This window comes from Podarcis melisellensis (genome assembly GCF_964234715.1).
Source record: "Podarcis melisellensis genome assembly, chromosome: 7".
Lineage (NCBI taxonomy): Eukaryota > Metazoa > Chordata > Lepidosauria > Squamata > Lacertidae > Podarcis > Podarcis melisellensis.
The window spans coordinates 76,124,464-76,146,866 of NC_138539.1; the positions used below are offsets into that span (position 1 = coordinate 76,124,464).

Below are 22,403 nucleotides of genomic sequence, written 5' to 3' on the forward strand. Positions count from 1 at the left end.
TTGCAGGTTTGTGATTATGAATTCTAACTATAAAGGATTTACTATAGTGAAGATTTGAAATGTTTAAGAGTTTCTTTGGAGTCTAGCAGAAAGCATTGAGTCCGAGAAAACCCACGCCCTTTCAGATCGGGGATGGAAACGTATGGCTTTCCAGATTTTGTTGGACTCCAATTCCCATAACCTTCAGCCAGCAAGGCCAGGCAAACTCCCGGCAAGTCACAGCTTCCCTGTAACTGTTTTAGAGATAAATTGTGATGGCAGGGAGGAAATGAGAAAAGAGCGTTGCAAGAGCTACAGATGCTTCTTCCAGGGGACAGAAAACTTTGATGTAATCTGAGTTAAAGGAAGGTGGCTTATGACACTCTTCAAAGAAAAGCTCTCAACAGGACTCATGACAGACACAAAGAGCAGGGAGCAGGCAATTTGTTCAGTGCTGAACATCACATTCAAAACACACCTGTGCCAATGCTGCTGGTTGCATAATGACTCGTAATGACAAGAGTTGGTGGGTGTATTGCATTTCTGCTTTGACACCATTGTTCATTCAACTGTAATTCCAGCACCGAAAATGTAAAAAAAAACCTCACACGCCCTAAAACTAAAACAGACAAACCTGACAACCTCTCAAATGACAACATGGGCTAAGTCTAGATATTATGGCCCTAATTCAGCTAAAAAGTAGCCGTGGTGAAGTTTCGTTGAAAGCAATGAGACTTGTCATGGCTTCTTCCATTTGTTTCAGTAGGATTTCCAGTACAATCCTATGCATGTCTACTTGAAAGGAAGGCTCATTGTTTCCAATAAATTTACGCCCAGGTAAGTGTGTATAGGCCTGCAGCCTTAGTCACAACTCACTTGGGCATTTGAAGCCAAAAACAAACTGGGACTTATGCTACTCTCTTTCCAAACTGTACACACACACACACAACTATCTTGTAGCTCAGTAACCGTAAAGGCTAGAGAATTACGTTTTTAAAATACTAAATGCTGGCATTTTAAAGATTTGAACAAGGCCACTAAAAGGTGTCTTAGGGACCAAATGTAGATGATGCTAAGCCTCTATGTTTTCTGCTTATGGCACACAGAAAGTACAGTTGCTGTATACAGACATTCTGTGCAAGTGTACATACAGACATTTTTAATACTTTGCTTCCCTCAACAAGTGAGACCTGTCGCTTCAGAAAAAGGCAGGGTTGGTGTGCTCTATAATGCAGCGCTTGCAATGCCGTTTGACAAACCGCAAAGCTTCCACCGAGATCTCGCAATCCTGCACGTTCATCATCTGCAAATCAAAGCAGTTGGCCGCCACAATTTGCAGGCCTTGTCCGGTGATGCTTTCGCATGACTTCAGGCTCAGCCTCTTCAGATTGAAGCAGTTCAGAGCCAGGAACTCCAAGCCGGCGTCGGAGACCAGAGGGCATTTCCCAATGTCTAGCGACTTGAGTTTTGTGCAATTTTTGGCAAGGTACTCCACTCCGTGGTCCGTGATGCCCTCACAGCCCCGTGCGTTGAGGTATCGCAACTTGCTGCAGTACTTGGCGATGTAGCGGATGCCGACGTCGGTGATGCGGGCGCAGTGGGCGATGCTGAGGTACCGCAGGCGCAGCTCCAGCTTGGCGATCTCGCGCAGGCCGAAATCGCTGACAAAGCGGCAGTCGCTCACGCTCAGCTCCCTGATGGACGTGCAGTAAATCATCAGGTAGCGGAGGCCTTCGTCGGTGATGCGGATGCAGCGGCGCAGGTACAGGTGTGTCAACTGAGTGCAGTGGGCAGCAATGGTGTGCAGTCCTTCATCTTCAAGGACAAAGCAGTCCGTCATGTCTAGGTAGCGGATAGAGATCTGTTTTCCATGTAAGGGAGACAACTTGATGGAAGCTTCGCGGGTTAGGCTGATGCATGTAACTTTGGAACAACCTAAATTCGGGGAGGAAAAGAGAAGGTGGTTATTTTGTGGCTCTGCATCGACGACTACTTCTCCTTTAAGAAAATAAAATACCGTATTTTTTGCTCTGTAAGACTCACTTTTTCCCTCCTAAAAAGTAAGGGGAAATGTGTGTGCGTCTTATGGAGCGAATGCAGGCTGCACAGCTATCACAGAAGCCAGAGCAACAAGAGGGATTGCTGCTTTCACTGCGCAGCGATCCCTCTTGCTGTTCTGGCTTCTGAGATTCAGAATATATTTTCCTCCAAAAACTAGGTGAGTCTTGTGGTCTGGTGCGTCTTATAGAGCGAAAAATACAGTAACCTTATTTAGCGGGGTCTTCTATGCTAGGAATTGGAAGCTTCCGGACCTGTAAAAGAGTTTTGGGAAATAATCCATAATACATTGGGAAAAAATTATTTAAAAGTACTTAAAAAACAAACAAACCAGAGTCCTTTTTGTTGGGGATAATTCAGATGGAAATTCCCAGGTGCCAAAAAAGGTTATTTATGTATGCTACTACTGCGGCCCATGTTTTGTTAGCCCAAACATGGAAAACGAGTGAGGTCCCAACCAAAGAAGAATGGCAACTTAAGCAGACAGAATATGCGCAGCTTGCAGACTTAACATATAGAATAAGAGAACAAGAACAACATACGTTTAGAGAAGATTGGAAAACGTTTATAGAATATATGGGAAATAACTGTGTACAGCTGAAAATGCTGGCAGCATTAAGATAAATCCAACAGTGTAAACAAGTTTTGATGGATGTAATAATGGAATACTGAATGGTTCACTTTATGTAAAATATGCAGAGATTTATGATATGTAAAATGAACCATGGAAAGAGAAGGAGGGAAGTCATTGATATTTTAAGGATGTTTAAATGAGTATTGAAAATTGTAAACATTACACACACACACACACACACACACGGAATTTGAAGTTTCATGCAAGGAATATAATTAGTTAGCATCTTCAAGTTACACAAAATAAGACGTATTCCACAGTTTGGTACCTCTGTTTTGTTTTTTGTTTTTAATTGTATGTAACAAGCAAGTAATATGTAAGTTTGATGGAAGCTTACCTATCTTGATTGTGTCAGTAATTAATGCTATGTGTGCACACTGTATTTGTAAAAGGCCTCTGATCAATGGAACCAGCTTTATTCTGGACTCTGGCCACTTGAGAGTTTGGATGGCAACTACACTTCTGTCCTGGGCAAATTGCTGCCAAAGTATATGGAACGTGGCCACCCATGGCTTACCCAAAACCAACTACCTGGTTGGTTCACATGCCTGCACGTTGGTCATTGCTGTAGAGGGAAGTGAGGAGCAGGTGGGGCTCATCAACATGGGAAGGTAGCCCACATAGGAGAAGCAAAGCTCTGATCCTAAACCTCAACTGCCTTGCAAGATATCTTCAGGAGAAGAAAATGCTGTGGAGTAAACCCTACACAAATCTGGAGTGGAGTCCCGAAGATTGGATAGCACCATGTACCCATCCTTCCATCAACTCCTGCAGCCAAGCTGGGGCCAAACATATTGCTCTACTTTCCTTTGAACCACTTCAGCAAGGTCAAGAGGAGGTCTTGTTGTCTGGGCAGCCCAGGACCTCCAGACACACTGCCCAGGCTTGTACCTTGGGGAGGTCACTTCAGTGTTGCTAACACAGTGGTTTGATGTCGCCTCCAGAGGTGTACTCCAGTGCCAAAGCAATGATTCTTCAACATCAACTTCGTTGGACTGGTCATGTTGTGCGGATGCCTGATTATCGTCTCCCAAAGCAACTACTCTATTCCGAACTTCAAAATGGAAAGCGTAATGCCGGTGGTCAACAAAAGAGGTTTAAAGACTTTCAAGGCAAGTCTAAACAAATGTAGTATAAACACTGACAACTGGGAAAGACTGGCCTGCGAGCGCTCCAGTTGGAGAACAGCCTTTACCAAAGGTGTCATGGACTTTGAAGATGCTTGAACTTAGGACGAAAGGGAGAAACATGCTAAGAGGAAGGCACATTTGGCAAACCCTCACCATGATCAACTACTGCCCTGAAACCTATATCTTCACTGTGAAAGGACGTGTGGATCCAGAACTGGCCTCCACAGTCACTTATGGACTCACTGCTGTGTTCATGGAAGACAATCTTACTCGGCTATGAGTGATCGCCAAAGAAGAAGAAGATGACTCCATTGTTTCTCGAGACAGACAGATGCCAACATCAACACTGGTCTTTAGAGGGGCCCAGGTGATGTAACTGATTCATGCCAGTACCAAAAGGCTTTTGCCTACACTCTGGTCTGTATGATCCAAGTTGCCTCTCCTAAGGAATTATGATGCAATGGCAGAGGGTTAAAAGGAAGATTTAATCCATGCTGTGAGAGCTGCAAGCAACTTTGCATCATGCGCGTTGTATCTGCCATGACACAGCATGACCTATGAGCATGGCCAAGGTAGCCTGCAGATGTCAGGAAGATTTCTCAGATGAATATCACCTATTTGGGGACTCCACAGCCACCTACATGAAAGGTAGGTAATTCACCCACCACCTTGACATAGAAGATCTTTCTGCCTGTGGTTTAAATTTAATGACATTTTCCTGTGGCTGAAACCACTTTCCTGTCCCAAACAATAAAGATGTAAAAACCTGCAGGCTCATAGCAGTTTTCCGCAGAGGAAATGTAAAGGATTTGAAATGGAAGGAGAAAGTTTCAAGAGAGCTGAAAGAACTTTGGCCAGCCTTTGAGATAATGGTTTGCAGTCAAGCTCACATGTATAGGAATCTTGCCCAAAACTGATCTCTCTCTTAAAAGTGGAAAAAAACCTGAATGCTAACTTCTGTGTGGTTTTGACATGAAAATATTATTTCTAGGATACCTAATTGAACAGAACCTGAATGACTCAAACAAGGCCTTGGGAAACTTTCAAGCTGTCAAATGGTCGCAGTAATATTCATAGAATAACTGGCTATTATTATTATAAATAAATTTGTATACGGCCCTATACCTGCAGGTCTCAGGGCAGTTCGGAGGATAATAATATAATAATTTAATAATAATTTATAATTTATACCCCGCCCATCTGGTTGGGTTTCCCCAGCCACTCTGGGCGGCTCCCAACTGAATATTAAAAATACAATACAGCATTAAACATTAAACACTTCCCTAAACAGGGCTGCCTTCAGATGTCTTTTAAAAGTAAGATAGTTGCTTATTGCCTTGACATCTGATGGGAGGGCGTTCCACAGGGCAGGCGCCACTACCAAGAAGGCCCTCCGCCTGGTTCCCTGTAACCTCACTTCTCGTAGTATACGTAATCAAAACAAAAACAACCCATTAATGCCCCCAACACATTCTAAAAGGGTGTTGGAGGAACATTTTTGCCTGGTACCTAAATGTGTATAATGAAGGCACTAGGTGAACCTCCCTGGGGAGACAGGATGTGTGCAAAGGACAGGTCTCACTGCATGGTTACAAATAGATTCCCAGAAAAAATGCACCTTTAGCAACATGCACACATTTGGAAACATGCAGGTATACTCAATATATGTGGTGAGCTGGATGCACACCTCCTGCCCTTGCATGTTCAGTCTGTTCCATGTGATTATGGACACCAAACTCACTCATCCGCTCCCTTTTTCTGCCTTAACGCTCGCTCACATAAAAGCTATAGATTGTGTGCACCTGCTCATTCAGGAGAATTCTCACACCAACAGCGATGCAATGGATGACTCTGCTCAAGAACATGTGGAAAGGAATGTGGGTCGTGACAAATCTCATTCTCTCATGTGCAAATCTCCTGGATAATTCTATCTGCTTCCTGTCACATATGTCTGGAAGTGAGCCAAAGTGGTTAAATCATCCATACACACAAACACACCATTGTCATCTCTTTTGCTATTCGTTGTGAATTTATGCAGCTACTTTCCTTTCCTTTATCTTATTTATGATTTTCAGTTTCATATATTTGAATAATTTTACCACCATTTTAACATACAAAAACTTATGGAATATGCAGGAATGGTGAAACTTACCGGAAGAATAAGAAATCAAGATAAACATTTTATAAAAGAATGGAAATAGTTTATGGACTATTTGCAAACAAACTGCAAACAGATAAAAACATGGGCAGGATTATTGTAATAACCTGCAGTTTTATAAAAGTATAGATTTAAAGCAGATGAACAAAAGAGCAAATTAAGTTAATTTGGATATGCAGATGATATTAAAAATAAATTTAAGGAACCGCAGAAAGAGGGGGAAGGAAGTCAAGTTTTGAAATGTTAAAATGATTGTAAAATTAATGAATTGTATAAACCTGAAAAGCATAAATATATTTTTTTAAATAAAAAACCCCAGCTACTTTTAAGTCCCATTGATATTTGCCTGTAACACTCCCTGGGTACTTCTGGTGTGTGGTTCAATAGGCTATAGATGCTGATATGCATCACTGTGTTCTTCGTATCCTTTTAATATGGCAAGAAATTGGGTTCAGAGCAGGGAGTTGAGGCTTGGTCTGCCAAGCTATATGTCAGGGAACTGACATCTAAAGCGCCGCAGGTGCAAAGGCTCCCTGAGGTTGAGAGAGCAGTAGCAGCGGAAGAGGGAACCAGTAGAGGGCGAGCAAGAACTCCAAGGGAAAGTGAGTCGGAGGGATGGCTCAGAGACGCTTCAAGCGAAACCAGTGGGGAGGTCTCAGGACCTCCTATAGGGACACCCACACCTCGACGGAAACTGTCACGCCGGGAGGCCAGACGACGTGTTTCCGTTAAGGAGCTTTTATGTTGGAAACGTTTCCGAAAGCAGCCACTTTCGGATTCTACTAGTGATTGACGCAGCCATGCTGGAGGGGCTCCGTCACAGGCAGAGGTTTGAAAACCTGATCAAACTCTGAGGGACTTGCATTTTACGCACAAGCAGCTCATCGTCCCATCACAGCAATCCGAAAGTCACCGAAAGCCAGCTTGTGCAGAGAGAAGCATCATGAGCAACCCAGCCGGAACCGGGGGTGCAGGAGCAGCTGGAGGGGGTCCAAGCCTGGAAGAAAGGTACAGAGCGTTGGAGATCCAGTTGGCGCTGCAAACGGCGAGGCTTGAGGAGAGGAGGGCTCAGGATGCAGAAAAGGGAAAGGAGAAAACCACCCCGCTCGCCAGAAAGGTACCAGGATTGGTGCAGAAATTCGGGGGGGATCCCAGGAACTATCATGCCTTTAGAACAGAGATGCAATACGCTCTAAACTTGCAGTTTGATGACTTCCCCGACGAGGAATCGCGAGTGGCGTATGTGATTGGCCATCTCGAATCCGGGGCGAAAGATTGGGTTAGACCCCTGATGGCAGCGAATAATGAGATCTTAAAGGACACGAGGAAGTTTTTTCGTGCCATGGACCTGATGTTTTCCAGCGATATTGAGCAGGGGGTGGTGCGAAGGCAGTTAATGGCTTGCCAGCAAGGAAGCAGATCTGTCCGTGAGTACTGGACTGAATTTACTATGCTGATTCATAAATTGGGGTGGGACCTATCGGCGGAGCCCATCCAAATGCTTTTCGAAGAGGGGCTTTCTTCAACCGTCAAAGATGAGCTTTCCCGGGGGCCCAGGGCGGAGTCTATGGAACAATTAACCAAATCTGCGCTGGCCATAGGAGCGCGCCAGGAGGCGAGGGCTTTGGAAAGGCGGGAAGGGAAAGGAGACCGTTGGAGGGAGTTCCGCATTCCAGACATTCCAGAGCCATCTTTCCCGCCGGCAGAGCCGATGGAAGTTGGAACAGCGCGGGCGCGCGCAGTTTCAAATCCCAGTGAAGGGCGGAAGAAGGAGGGAAAGAGCGCCAAGAGATGTTATCTCTGCCAACAGCCAGGGCACTTTGCCAGAGTCTGCCCACAAAGAAAGGAATGGCAAGGGATGGCAGGAGCTGTTGGGGGAAAGGAAGAGGAAAGCAAGGAGCAAGTAAAAGCCAACGCCTGGCTGCCACCGTCGGGGCACAGCAGCCAGGCCAAAGAGCAATGAAAGTGCCCATGCCAGAACCTCCCAGACCTGCTTTAGTGATAGAGGTGTTACTAGAACTGCCAAACGGACACCCACTAAAGGTCAAGGCGCTTTTGGATTCAGGCAGCTCCTGTAATTTCATGAGTAAGGAGTTTGCAGCTGAGCACCAGATACAGACCATCCCTTTAAGTAACCCCTTGCAGGTGACTACGATTGACGGCAGAGAGCTGTTGGGGGGAGAAGTTAGCCAACAGACTGTCCCGATGATAATGAGAGTGGCAAGGCACACCGAACAGATAGCGTTTAATGTGGCCATCCTGGGAGGAGCGCCCATCATTTTGGGGATGAGCTGGCTGGCGCTACACGATCCGCTAGTGGGCTGGCATCAGAGGGTGGTCTCCTTTGGGTCAGCGCATTGCCTAGAACACTGCAAGGAGGGGAAGGTCTCGGGAGGAGACAGAGTCACCCTAGCGGGGATGGAAGTGATGGGCAAAGGGAAGGTGCCCCCGCAATACGCAGATCTGAGCAACGTATTCAGCGAAAGGGAAGCAGACAAACTGCCACCGCATAGACCCTTTGACTGTCAAATCAACCTACTCCCAGGGGCCCAACTCCCAGTAGGCAAGCTGTACGCCATGTCAGACAGGGAGATGCAGGAGCTGAGGGAGTTCATTGACAAAAACTTGAAGCGAGGTTTCATCAGAGAGTCCCGAGCGGTGGGGGGCAGCCCAGTGTTTTTTGTGGACAAAAAAAACACAGACAAACCGAGACTGGTGTGTGACTTTAGGGCCCTCAATGCAGTGTCGGAGCCCCTGGCTTTCCCTATGCCCCGAATTGACGACATTTTGACCAGAGTAAGGAAGGGAAAGATTTTTACAAAACTGGACCTGCGGGGGGCGTACAATCTGATACGCATAAGGAAGGGAGATGAATGGAAGACCACCATGTTTACCCCTTTGGGAGCCTTTGAATACCTCGTTATGCCCTTCGGTCTACAAGGGGGCTCCGCCTGTTTTCAAGCTTTTATAAACCACATTCTGGGACCTTTGCTCTACAAGAACTGTGTGGCCTTTTTAGACGACGTGTTGGTGTATTCGGAAGATGAGGAACAGCATGTGAGGGACGTTCGAGAAGTGTTGGGCAGGCTGCAAGCCAACCAGCTGTGGGTGAAACTGGAGAAGTGCCAGTTTCATACCAAGGAGGTGGAATTCCTGGGGTACCGCTTGTCAGACAAGGGATTGGCCATGGATCCAGGCAAGGTTCAAGCGGTACTGGAATGGAAGACACCGAAGACCAAGAAGGACGTGCAAAGATTCTTGGGGTTTGGGAACTTTTATCGGAAGTTCATCAAGAACTTTGCCCACTTGACGGCGCCCATCACCGACTGCCTCAGCAGCAAGAAGAAATTTGTTTGGACGGTGGAGGCGGATCGAGCCTTTGAAGAACTGAAAAGGGCTTTCGCCTCGGAAGAACAACTTCTGCATGTGGATTTACAAAAACCCATGAGAGTGGAAACAGATGCATCCGACCGGGCTATAGGGGCGGTCCTTCTTCAACCGGGGAGGAGTGCGTCGGAGTGGAGACCGTGTGCATTCTTCTCGCGGAAACTGAATAAGTCCGAGAGGAATTACACGGTGTATGACAGGGAACTACTTGCCATTCACGAAGCATTCCGGAGGTGGAGACATTTATTAATTGGGGCACAACACAAGGTGCAAGTGTGCACCGACCACAAAAATTTAGAGTATTGGAGAACAGCTCGAGTGCTCAACCAACGACAAGTGAGATGGGCACAGGAATTCTCCAAATTTAACTTTGAGATTTGTTATGTGCCAGGCCCAGAAAACGTCAGGGCGGATGCGCTCTCACGCAAACCAGAATATTGGGAAGGGGAGGAGGTGATCGAAGAGAGACATGTCATCCCGGAGGACCGCTGGGTGTGTGGGGCGGCGCTGGTGGGGCAACGGGAACTGGTGGAGGAAACGGAAAATGATGAATATGCCCAGGATAAGCTCAGAGGTCTCAGGGGGGAGGGCGAGAGCCCCGGAGGTTTTGAGGAAAGAAATGGGGCATTGTATTACAAAGGGGCACTGTATATACCCGAAGGTGAATTGAGGGGGAGAGTACTCAAGCAGTTGCATGATAGCCCCACGGCGGGACATTTTGGGCAACACAAAACCATGTGGTTGGTTACCAGGGAATTTTGGTGGCCTAAGGTGAGGGAAGATGTAAGGGAGTATGTAAGAGGGTGTGACCAATGTCAGCGAGCCAAAGGGGAAAGAAGGGCGCCGGCAGGGTTATTAGAACCTTTACCCACGCCAGAACGGCCTTGGGAAGCGATATCAATAGATTTTATGACGGATCTGCCAAGGTCCAAGGGGAAAACAGCCATCATGGTAGTAGTAGACCTGTTAACTAAGATGTGCCATTTTGTAGCATGCTCACATGCAGTCACAGCGGAAGAAACGGCGAAGTTGTTTGTGGAACATATCTTTAGGTTGCACGGGGCTCCCTCGAGGGTGAACTCAGATCGAGGCAAACAATTTACTTCCAGGTTCTGGAGGAAGCTCATGAGCTTGCTACACGTGGAAGTTAATTTTTCAACTGCCCGGCACCCTGAAACCAACGGGCAGGCGGAAAGGGCAAATGGCATTCTTCAACAATATCTTAGGTGTTATGTCAATGACAGAGAGAACGATTGGGTCGAAAAGTTGGCGTTGGCAGAATTTGCCTACAATAATGCGGAGAATGTGTCCACAGGGATGAGTCCCTTTTTGGCTAATTACGGGTGTCACCCCAGGGCATTTCCAGGGGAAGGAGGGGAGAGATGGAGCGTTCCAGCGGCTGAACATTTTGTAGAAGAGATGGAAGCCATCCATCAGCAGCTCCAGCTCAACTTAGAAAGGGCCAAGGCACAATATAAGAAGCAGGCAGACAAGAACAGAAGGGAAGGTGAAACCATAAGGGTGGGGGATCAAGTGTGGTTGTCAACCCAAGGGTTGCCGTTCAAAGGGGGTTGTAAGAAACTGAGGCCCAGAAGATTGGGACCCTTTGAGGTGATTCAGCAGGTCAACCCGGTAGCTTTCAAACTCCGATTACCCAACCACATGAAATTGCACCCAGTGTTCCACAGGTCGTTACTGTCACCATACAGGGGGGGACGTGAAGGGGAGCACGTCAGGGGACCAGCCTTGGAAGAGAGGGAACGCCGCAACCATGTAGCGGAAATCCTCGATTCCAGGTGGAAGGGTAATCAGGTGGAGTATTTGGTGGCGTGGGAAGGGGAACCGGAGTCAGAAAACACCTGGGTAAGTGCAGAGGAAGTCAATGACGAGGTTTTAACAGAAACGTTCCACCAAAGGTTCCCGAGGAAACCTCAGCCTATAGCAAGGTTTAGGAGGGAGTATTTCGGCACCACCGATGAGGAAGAGGAAATGGAAGGGTTCGCGGAGTCGGAGTTGGAAGATGGAGTGGACTCTGATGACGAAGAGTACCTAGAGAGTAGGAACAGCAACAAGTGGAAGGAAGTGTTCGCGACGTCGGAAGATGAGGGAGGTTCTTTCAGGGGTTTTACCTCCTCACCGCCAGTAGGAGAGGAGACGGGAGGGGGTGAAGGGGGCCCTGGAGGGGAGGTGGATGTCAGGGAACTGACATCTAAAGCGCCGCAGGTGCAAAGGCTCCCTGAGGTTGAGAGAGCAGTAGCAGCGGAAGAGGGAACCAGTAGAGGGCGAGCAAGAACTCCAAGGGAAAGTGAGTCGGAGGGATGGCTCAGAGACGCTTCAAGCGAAACCAGTGGGGAGGTCTCAGGACCTCCTATAGGGACACCCACACCTCGACGGAAACTGTCACGCCGGGAGGCCAGACGACGTGTTTCCGTTAAGGAGCTTTTATGTTGGAAACGTTTCCGAAAGCAGCCACTTTCGGATTCTACTAGTGATTGACGCAGCCATGCTGGAGGGGCTCCGTCACAGGCAGAGGTTTGAAAACCTGATCAAACTCTGAGGGACTTGCATTTTACGCACAAGCAGCTCATCGTCCCATCACACTATATTAAGAGGAACCGGAAAGATGTGCACATTCCTTAGCTCAGACAACCTCTCCAGCAGAGGGCAGTACTGCATACACCGTTTAGCACAACGTTTTGAATATTTGAGAATTAATTCAATCTCATTCTGTTGTAGCAACTGGAATGAAGAGAACCCTGTAGAAACTAAAGACTTGGATGGGCAAAAGTAACCATTGCAGCTTCTCTCACCTTCCATATTTTGAAGTTAGGGAAGTTTTAAGTGAGGGAAGTTAGGGTTTTGAAAAAGACCCCATGAAAATAAATCAGCATTTTAATGAATATTTCTCCTGATCTGCACATTTTGGTGTGCATTTTTTACTAATCTAAGCATTTTTGCAAACCAATTTCCCTATTATAATGCATTTTTGTATGTTATTTTCACTAATATATGTACATTTACACCAATACATGCATTTTTGTGCTTGTCTGAATAACTGCATTGCAATATTTGGGAACAGCGAATTTCAAAGGATGACTTTGTTTTGGTTCATGTATTGTTTTGGAAAGTGCAAGTCTGCTAGGTCTGCCTTTAAATGCAACCTGAACTGAATTTATCCCACACCCCTAGTTGTATTACAATAGCTAGTCTTTAAGGTGCCACTGGAGTCTTTGTTGGTTTTGTATACCTGAGGCAATTTCTACCTCTGCAAACTATGGCTTTAATTGAAAAGACACATGAAAGACAAGCTCCCACTAATTTAAGCATAAGGTCACTTTGGAGAGATGAGGATTAGCCTTGAAGGTTTTTTTAAAGATCAGAAAATAGAAAAGAAAAATGCATCAACTAGAACAGAAAGGAGTTAATATTGGGATTTAGCTTTTAAGCATTCCATTCACACACAAGCAAACCCATTCATCCATCATTTTTTCATTTCCCTATACACAGAGGCTAGAATCGGCATTCCATAGCAAATATCAGGTACCGCTAAGCAGATACAAGTCTGAACCCTGGCATCCGCAACAAGAGGGCTTTAGCCCTTTGCCCCATGCGGTGGTCCTGATCTGGAGACCTATGCCTGCAATGTGCATTGCCAAACAGCAAGCAAAAAGAACAAAAGCTGTTGGGTTAAACTCCCAGGAACCAGCATGGAGGTTGAGGGGGATGGGTGTGTGTGAAGAAGAGAGGGCCTGGGGGCCAGATGGGAAGACTTTGGGGGCCACAATAAGCCTATTCTTTATTTATTTATACCCTGCCCATATGGCTGTGTTTCCCCAGCCACTCTGGGCAGCTCCCAACAGAATATTAAAAGCACAATAAAACATCAAGCATTAAAAACTTCCCTAAACAGTGCTGCCTTCAGATGTCTTCTAAAAGTCAGATAGTTGTTTATTTCCTTAACATCTGATGGGAGGGTGTTCCACAGGGCAGGTGCCACTACTGAGAAGGCCCTCTGCCTGGTTCCCTGTAACCTCACTTATCAAAGTTAGGGAACTGCCAGAAGGCCCTCAGAGCTGGACCTCAGTGTCCGGGCTGGACGATGGGGGTGGAGATGCTCCTTCAGGTATACTGGGCCAAGGCCGTTTAGGGCTTTAAAGGTCAGCACCAACACTTTGAATTGTGCTCGGAAACGTACTGGGAACCAATGTAGGTCTTTCAGGACTGGTGTTATTTGGTCTGGGTGGCCACTCCCAGTCACCAGTCTAGCTGCCGCATTCTGGATTAGTTGTTTCTGGGTCACCTTCAAAGGTAGCCCGACATAGAGCGCAGTGCAGTAGTCCAAGCGGGAGATAACCAGAGCATGGACCACTGTGGTAAGACAGTCTGTGGGAAGGTAGGGTCTCAGCCTGCGTACCAGGTGGAGCTGGTAGACAGCTGCCCTGGACACAGCGCCTCTTAGTTGAAAAGCCAGTGTGGTGTAGTGGTTAAGAGGGGTAGACTCGTAATCTGGTGAACTGGGTTTGTGTCTCTACTCCTCCACATGCAGCTGCTGGGTGACCTTGGGCTAGCCACACTTCCTTGAAGTCTTTCAGCCCCACTCACCTCACAGAGTGTTTGTTGTGGGGGAGGAAGGGAAAGGAGAATGTTAGCCACTTTGAGACTCCTTCGGGTAGTGATAAAGCGGGATATCAAATCCAAACTTCTCCTCCTCATCCCTGCCTTAAGCAAAGTTCTCCACCCAAATTTAAGCACAGATATATTTTCTATTACCTGACACATCCAAGTGCTCCAGGTTGGGACACAGCGACACCACATCGAAGACCGCCTCGTTGGAAATATTGTAGCAACCCGAGACCTCTAACTGCCTCAGTTCAGGGCAGCACTGAGCAATAGTATAGAGCCCTCTGTCTGTGAGCCGCCTGCAGCCACTAACAATTACCGTCTCCAACATGAGACAGACGTTGGGCGTGTCCTGGCAAAGTCGCCTGGTCAGCACCTTCAGGGCTCTGTCCACGTTGATTGTCTCGCCCGTCAAACGAATAGTCCTCCAGAGATGGGGGTCCCAAGCAAGATTATACCAGCGGCGACACACACGGGCGCAGCGGCACAGCTGGTTGGTAGGCAGGAAGGAGAATATCTGGATCACCGAATGGTCCGGTAGCCGGTCGATGTTAGCCCGTTCCTTCTGAAGTCGGGAGGCAGACCGGATGAGAGGATGGGTGAGGCGGGTTGGAGGAGGCGAGTGAACCATTGCGATGGTCTCCCCGGTAATTGAAGAGGACGATGTGGAAGATCCACGGCCATTCTGCAAAATGTGCGAATTTGGCGGACATATTAGCGCTGGGCTGGGAGTGCTGAGAGTCCGCATGCTCAGGTCCGAATCTGAAAGGAACCAAAACACATAGCGATGAGAATGACTCATGTTTTGGAGGAGCACATGTTTTAAAATATCATGAAGTCATCAGAAGGATTTGGATTCTGAGCAATAGAATATGCCCCAAAAAACTGATTGATGGTGCTAATCGAAATCAGATATTGACCCAATTTGGCCAAGACTTAGGAACGAACCAGAGCAAGCCTTGGGCTTGTATGCTCTCCTGTGTTCTGTTGGGACCAGGAGTCTGTAAGTCCTTCCTTCCTTCCTTCCTTCCTTCCTTCCTTCCTTCCTTCCTTCCTTCCTTCCTTCCTGTTTCTTATAGTTTGTTGTGTCACCTGGAGTCATAAACTGTGGTTACCCCTAACTATGATTAATGTCTTACAAGCCAACAGTCTTCTCTTTATTTCAAACAAATAAAGTTTGAAAAAAGATATACAAAAGTTAATATCAAAATTTCCAGTATCATTTTATATCAAAGATAAAAGAGAAACTAATCTAAATAAAAACAAAACAAAGGAAAACAAGGAGACAAAGAAAAAAGAAATTCCAATTCTTTGTCGGTCAGCTATATATGTAGAAAATTATTCAAATCACCCACTCCAATATTACACCCAACAATTCCACTTTCTATAAACCAATATTTACTTCCATCCTCAAACCCAAATATCACAAGTTCATTTTCTTTTTCATGTAAAAAGTCGCTAAGAGGATTCCAACCTTTAGTAAATATTGACAATGATTTTTCTCAAAGTAAACACATCAACTTCACCAACTTGTAAGGCAAAACATGGGCTATGAATCTGACTTTCTGAAATTAACCAGTCAGCATTAACCATAGAGATGACACAGGAAGCTGCATTTAAGGAAAAGTAGATGATTCCAAACTCCTCCTCTGGACTGCATGCTCTGTCAAAACTATGATATACTGCAAAGTATGAACATAGCTGTTCGAGTCACAGGAATAACTAACAGAACATGCATTTTAGTAACAGATTTCTATACCGTAAACGTGGGATGCGGGTGGCGCTGTGGGTTAAACCACAGAGCCTAGGATATGCCAATCAGAAGGTCAGCAGTTCGAATCCCCGCGACAGGGTGAGCTCCCGTTGTTCGGTCCCAGCTCCTGCCAACCTAACAGTTCAAAAGCATGTCAAGTGCAAGTAGATAAATAGGTACCACTGTGGTGGGAAGGTAAACAGCTTTTCTGTGCACTCTGGTTTCTGTCAAAGTACCGTAAACACAGATATGTACTACCAACTCTTCATCCTTAGATATAAGAAAATTGGTACGAAAATTCAGCGATAGGGAAGTGTATTGTTTTTCCTAAGCATGTATTTAGAGGGCTTTCCCAGGAAACTACTGTCAGGTACACTACAAGGTGTACTGAGAAGGGAAACCCTCCCACATTTCAGTTCATCCTGTCCATTTTTCCCACCTAGATCCACTGGTACACGCCCCCTAGTCACTTTTCCCAAAGGAAATGTGGCCCTCAGCTCTGAAATGTTGCTTAAAGGTAAAGATAAAGGGACCCCTGACCGTTAGGTCCAGTCGTGGCCGACTCTGGGGTTGTGGTGCTCATCTTGCTTTATTGGCTGAGGGAGCCAGCGTACAGCTTCCGGGTCATGTGGCCAGCATGACTAAGCCGCTTCTGGCGAACCAGAGCAGCGCACGGAAACGCCGTTTACCTTCCCAACGGAGCGGTCCCTATTTATCTACTTGCACTTTGACATGCTTTCGAACTGCTAGGTTGGCAGGAGCAGGGACTGAGCAATGGGAGCTCACCCCGTTGCGGGGATTCGAACTGCCGACCTTCTGATCGGCAAGCCCTAGGCTCTGTGGTTTAACCCACAGCGCCACCCGCGTCCCTTGTTGCTTACTAGTCAAAGCCATTCAACAGGGGATTTTTTTTTATAACTGAAGGAAAAGGCTTGCTTCCAGATAACCTTACTGGCATTGATTCTTGACACAGTTGTAAGCAGGGTGGATTTGATTTAAATCAAATCAATTTAAATCACAATTTAAATCACAATTTAAATCACTAGTCAGTAAGACTTGATTAATTAATTAATTAATTAATTAATTAATTTTATGAAAGACTCATTCTTGCTGGTCTCATCTTAATATTTACAACCAGAGGAAGGTTTTATTTCTGGAAGAATAAATTTTCAGAGTAGTTTTTACAGTTATATCAAAAATTATTGTTTTGGTTATAACTATTAGAAATACTTAGACACATAATTATGAAATTATTGTGCGATTTAATATGTTAAAATTATAAGCAATTATTGTGAGGTTTAATAAAGAGGCCAAATAAAAGGTCATGCTCAATCTCTACCCACAAATCCCCCAGCCCCTGCCAGCATCTGGCATTGCTTTAAGGGAGCAGAGAAATTAAAAGTTGACAATTGGGCGAGGCTTCCTCCAAAACCTCTTAATCAGCTCTTGGCAGAGACACTCAGTCGTGTTAGACACTTGCAGATTTGAGGAAAGGTTGACCTTTTACCTTGTCATGACTAAGACTCCTTTTCCTATCCCAGATCAGATAACAAGGTGGCTTCTCGTGTCAGCAATGTACAATAGTTCTTGTGTTAGCACAGGGATCAACATAAGGCTCTCAAATGCACAACTACAACCTTTGGGCACCATAACTATAAAACAATGCAGTTTTCAAGTTATAATACTGTCACCTGCTCCAAGACGTCTACATGTTTGCTGGTACAATGCAGAGCAGGCACAGCAACTCCTAGGAGAGTTCCTCACCATAAGAACATAAGAATATGCTTGTAGGATCAGGCCAGCTGTCCACTGTTTTAGCATCCTGTTCTCACAGTGGCACAACAGCAGTCTCCCCTCCTGGGGTTTCCAGCTACTCAATATTATCTTTCCACAAGGGCCAACACTGATGCCGAAATCCAGCATCGCCTGAGCTCTGCAAGTGCAGTTTTCTCCCCACTGAAGTGCAGAGTGTTTGAGGACCGGGACATTCACAGGGAAACCAAAATGCTTGTTTACAAAGCTATTGTACTACCAACATTACTGTATGCTTGTGAAACATGGACCACTTATAAACGCCATCTCCAACTCCTCGAAAGATTCCATCAACGGTGTCTCCAAAATTTTTTACACATCACTTGGGAAGATAGGCGAACTAATGCCAGTGTACTGGAAGAAGCAAAGATCACCAGTGTCAAAGCAATGATTCTTCAACATCAACTTCGTTGGACAGGCCATGTTGTGTGGATGCCTTATTATCGTCTTCCAAAGCAACTGCTCTATTCTGAACTTCAAAATGGAAAGCTTAATGCTGGTGGTTAACAAAGAGGTTTAAAGACTCTCTCAAGGCAAATCTAAAAAAAGTAGTATAAACACCGACAGCTGGGAAACACTGGCCTGAGAGCGCTGCAATTGGAGAACAGTCTTTACCAAATGTGTCATGGACTTTGAAGATGCTTGAACTCAGGACGAAAAGGAGAAACGTGCTAAGAGGAAGGCACATTCAGCAAACCCTCACCATGATCAACTCCTGCCCAGAAACCTATGTCCCCACTGTGGAAGGACATGTGGATCCAGAATTGGCATCCACGGTCACTTATGGCTCACTGTTAAAACTGTGTTTATGGAAGAGAACCTTACTCGGCTACAACTAATTGCCAAAGAAGAAGATTCGGGAGCATCCTGACTCTGACCATAGTGTGAAGTGAACCAATAAAGCACCAGTCCTTCTTCAGACCTTTTTAAATATTTCCCAAGCATTCATGCCCTATCACTGTCTCTGCTAGTTTACAGTCATACAAAGAACAACAGCTTTAATGACAGCGTGGTATTGGTAAAGTATAGCGGGAGGGCAATTTTAAATTGCCCTGTGTGCTTTAAACATTATTTTCCACCAAACAAGATAAGTGGCTTGTTTTATCAAGGCACTTAATTGCAACACTTGTTTAAAATCCTGGGATGTGTGTATTTATATTATGGGGAACTCAGCACTGAAAAGGCAGGCCATTACTTTCCCCTGTGTGATTATCGGAGCTATTTTGCACGTTGATTATAATTATAGTTTCCCTCCAATTCTCAGGATTGTTTGTTGACCCTGAAATAAGGAGGAGGAGTGGTTGTTTGATGAAGAATGTGCAGCTATGCAGCGGTGCAAGCCCTTGTTCTCTGTACCAGATGTGAAGATTTAGTGCCATAATGAGAAGAGATTGTGTATAAACATGCACTGCGGAGTCAAATATTGAGGTCAGAAGTGCAGCATGTGTGCATATTGTATATTATTTTAATTTTTAGCCCAGCTTTCTGCACCCACCTGCCCATGGTGACTTGCGACAGTTACAAAACACCTTTAATAATATTATCAAAAGCACAAAACAAGTACCCCCAAAAGCAAGAGCAGAAAAAAAGAGCAGTTGATGCAAAACTACTATCACTCTTCGCCTCCCAAAGATGAGCAACTGAGATGCAGCGACAAAATTCTGTCTCAATATTTTTCATTCATTCAGCTCAATGGGGAGAGGAGAGCTGAGCCTTGTAACATGTGGTCTTGTAATGGTTCTAGGGGTTGCTCGTGCGTAAGTTGTCGCCACACCTGGCTGGGTTACCTGGGTGAATCCTTTCTGTCTGGACAGCCATCCATCCATGGCTGCCTCAATCACTGGCAGAATCCGTCAGTGGGCGTTTCTTGAACTTCTTCCAGCAAAGAAGTTATTTGACGCCGAGTCTCCTCCTACTCTCCCTGTGCAGAAGTCTTCTGCGCAGGGAGGGTGTGGGCAGCGGAGGACCCGTGCTCTCCCCGCTGGTCTCCGGCGAGGAGTCCTGGAGCCCCCTCGCCGACTCCCCTATCTGCCCCCCTTCTCCACTGGTGCTACGCTGATTTCCTTCCCCATCAGATGGGCTGCCTCTCTCCCTACTGGGACCCTCTCCGCCATCCCTCTGGAGCCTTCCCTCCGCGTCTGGCTCCGATGGCAGTTCCCTGACAGGTCTCATTCAAATGCATTTACTTACTAAGGATCTCCTGAGGCTCTGGGTTGGTACAGTATCAGTGAACAATTGCATCAAAAGGGTTGTCAGGATTTACTCCTTGCCTTCCAGATTCTTAATGGACACCTGTGAGATTGTACGCACGTATGGTGGTGGAGACAGGTTGGTTCATATTGACACCAATGTGTGGTAGAGTTGGGTACTATTTGCTCACTTAAAAAGCAGTGTTTTGTTTTCCAGTCTCTTTAAACTGGAGGAGGAACTGGGAAAACCTGACTGGGTTGCCTGTGGGTTGAACCCAGCAATGAACAGAATGAAAATAAATGCTGTGAAAGAGACCATAAAAGCTATGAAAGAGAGAAAAGCAGAAGTGATAAATAATAGACTTGGAGATAGAATCATAGAATTGTAGAGCTGAAGGGATCACAAGGGTCCCTGCAATGCAAGAATTGTTCACCCAACACAGGGCTCAAACCCACAACCCTGAGATTAAGAGTCTCGTTCTCTTGCAACTCAGCTACTTCAGGTTTGCATGAAAAGCTGAGAAGAGTGTTTTCTTTCACATATCTTGCTTGGGTGTCAGGGACCTTGCTGAGGATGGCTGCACTGAGGAAGAATGGTGGGGGCCACCCCCTCCCCCTGATCCTGACTCTTCCCAGGAAGAGGAGGACAGCATAGATTTGGAACAGTGGTTTGCAGAGGGGCACAGTTCAGAAGGCAGAAGCTGGGAAATACTGGATGGGGAACTACTAGCAGAAGAAACACTGGAAGAGAGAGAGTTGACACATTCACAGTCTCTGGACAGCATTCACACCCCACCCCCCATTCTCCAAAGACACATAGAGCTCAGAAAGTGTTATAACAAAAAGCACAGAGGGTACAAATTCAGATTACAAAATGTAGGAGTGATGTAGATTAATAGGGACGGAGGGGGGGAGTGACCCTTAATTGGGAGCACCGCCATTTCTAGAAGATGTGTTCTTTGTTCTCTCGCTGTGATTATTAAAGATTCTAATTGGTAAGGTGTTCCTTTTGTTCGATCTCTTATCCACTGACATGGGGGAAGAAGCCTGACATTGGGCCACTCACTTCCATTGCAGCAATGGATGAACTGAAGAGTGGAGGCAATGGTTTTCCTGACCCATAAATCTTTGACCAAGTAGCTGTGGTGGCAAGTTGAGTGACTGGAACCCTGGATCACCTTTCCCCCTCACACAATCGAGAGTAGCAGAACCAAGATTCCTCCACCCTCTGGCTGGGATGTCTGTTGAACATCCCAGTGCCTGGGGACACGAACTCTGAAAGTTCAACCACGTGACCGCAAGACAGAAGAACTGCACTGCACTTAATATCTATGACACAGTGGAATGACAGGTCAGACCAGAGCACAAAACGTGAGGAAGGTTTGGAGTTCTTTTGTGAAAATCTGGATTTAATTTCTTCCTCCGCCAGTTCTGTCCCTTGCCACTTGGCAAGAATGATTTTTGCTTCCCGTATTTTGAATAGAACTAAAAATACCACAGTTGCCTTTGTTTAACAAACAAAAAGCAGCAATCTGCATATGCGAAGTCTGCCAAGACATTTTTGGTTTTGCATCAGCATCTTCAACGGTGCCAGCGCAGCAACTCTGCAAAGGGTTTGTCATTGCCGCAAAGTCACTTGGATACAGACATATCAAGGGGAACAGTTATGTTTATACATACAGTGTGTGTGACTTAAAATAAATACACATGGTGAAAGCGAATCTTGCAAAAAGACCAGACTAAGTTTTTTCCCCTTAATTGCTGTAATTATTGCAGGAATTACATAAGCAAAACAAAATGCTAATTAAGGTTTATCTAAGTAAGGTTTATCTTTTGCCAGACAGCTAAGCATTGTCCTGCTAAGAATTCATGATCCCTGAGGATGGTTCCTTACCAGTAACACACTAGTTAGACCAGCAATATAACCTTGCAGTGTGCAGCTGTTTTTGTACAGGGATCTGCTTGGCCGGCCCCAAATATGGTAATATTGCAATACCAAAGTTGTGAAACCTCCTGATCAATTTGGTTACTGTCTTCTGCACTTTTCCCAGCTCTGCAATATCCATTTTGAGATGCAGCAACCAAAGCTGTACACGGTATTCCAAGTGCAATCGCAACATAGAAATATGAAAGTAAAATGCCTGTTATATTTCCGGTTCACTCATTAGGAATACTAATTCTGCTCCTCGGTGGACAAGGGACAATATTTGTCTTGGATCATGATGTGACCTCTTGCTGTTGGTTCTTTAGTACAGTGTTTTCCAAACTCGGGTCTTCAGCTGTTTTGGGACTACAATTCAGTGGCCAGGGATGATGGGAGTTGTAGTCAAAAAACAGCTGGAGACCCAAGTTTGGGAAACACTGCTTCAACATATCAACTGTACAGACACACAAGGAAAATGGTATAAATGAACCCAGATGTAATTCAGTTTACATTTACGTATGGCTATTTACTGGGGGGAGGGTTCGCTTTACTCCTAGGCTGGTACACATTACCATTTTATTCTGGCTCCAGTAGACTTCCACCATTGGCATTTGAAGCCATATGCACATGATGTTAGCCACAAACCAAATCTACCCTGTATTATCTTAATCCAGTTTGATGTGTTTTCCCTCAAGCCGGCTTTCATTCAGTTTGCAAATGCAAGCCATGTTCACTTAACATTTAAGCAGAGGTGTGTAC

General features: G+C 45.7%; 1 protein-coding gene across 3 annotated transcripts in view; it reads right to left on the bottom strand.

Moving 5' to 3' along the window:
• Positions 1-1,123: 1,123 nt before the first annotated feature.
• The window catches only part of FBXL7 (F-box and leucine rich repeat protein 7), a 215,525-nt gene continuing 194,245 nt past the window's right edge, over positions 1,124-22,403 (bottom strand). For all 3 annotated transcript variants that reach the window (XM_081919120.1, XM_081919118.1, XM_081919119.1), the window contains 2 exons: positions 14,117-14,728; positions 1,124-1,914 (listed from right to left, as the gene is read on the bottom strand). In XM_081919120.1, the coding sequence (XP_081775246.1) occupies positions 1,178-1,914; positions 14,117-14,714 (1,335 nt within the window). In that variant the 5' untranslated portion in view covers positions 14,715-14,728 and the 3' untranslated portion in view covers positions 1,124-1,177. The remainder of the gene's footprint in view (positions 1,915-14,116; positions 14,729-22,403) is intronic.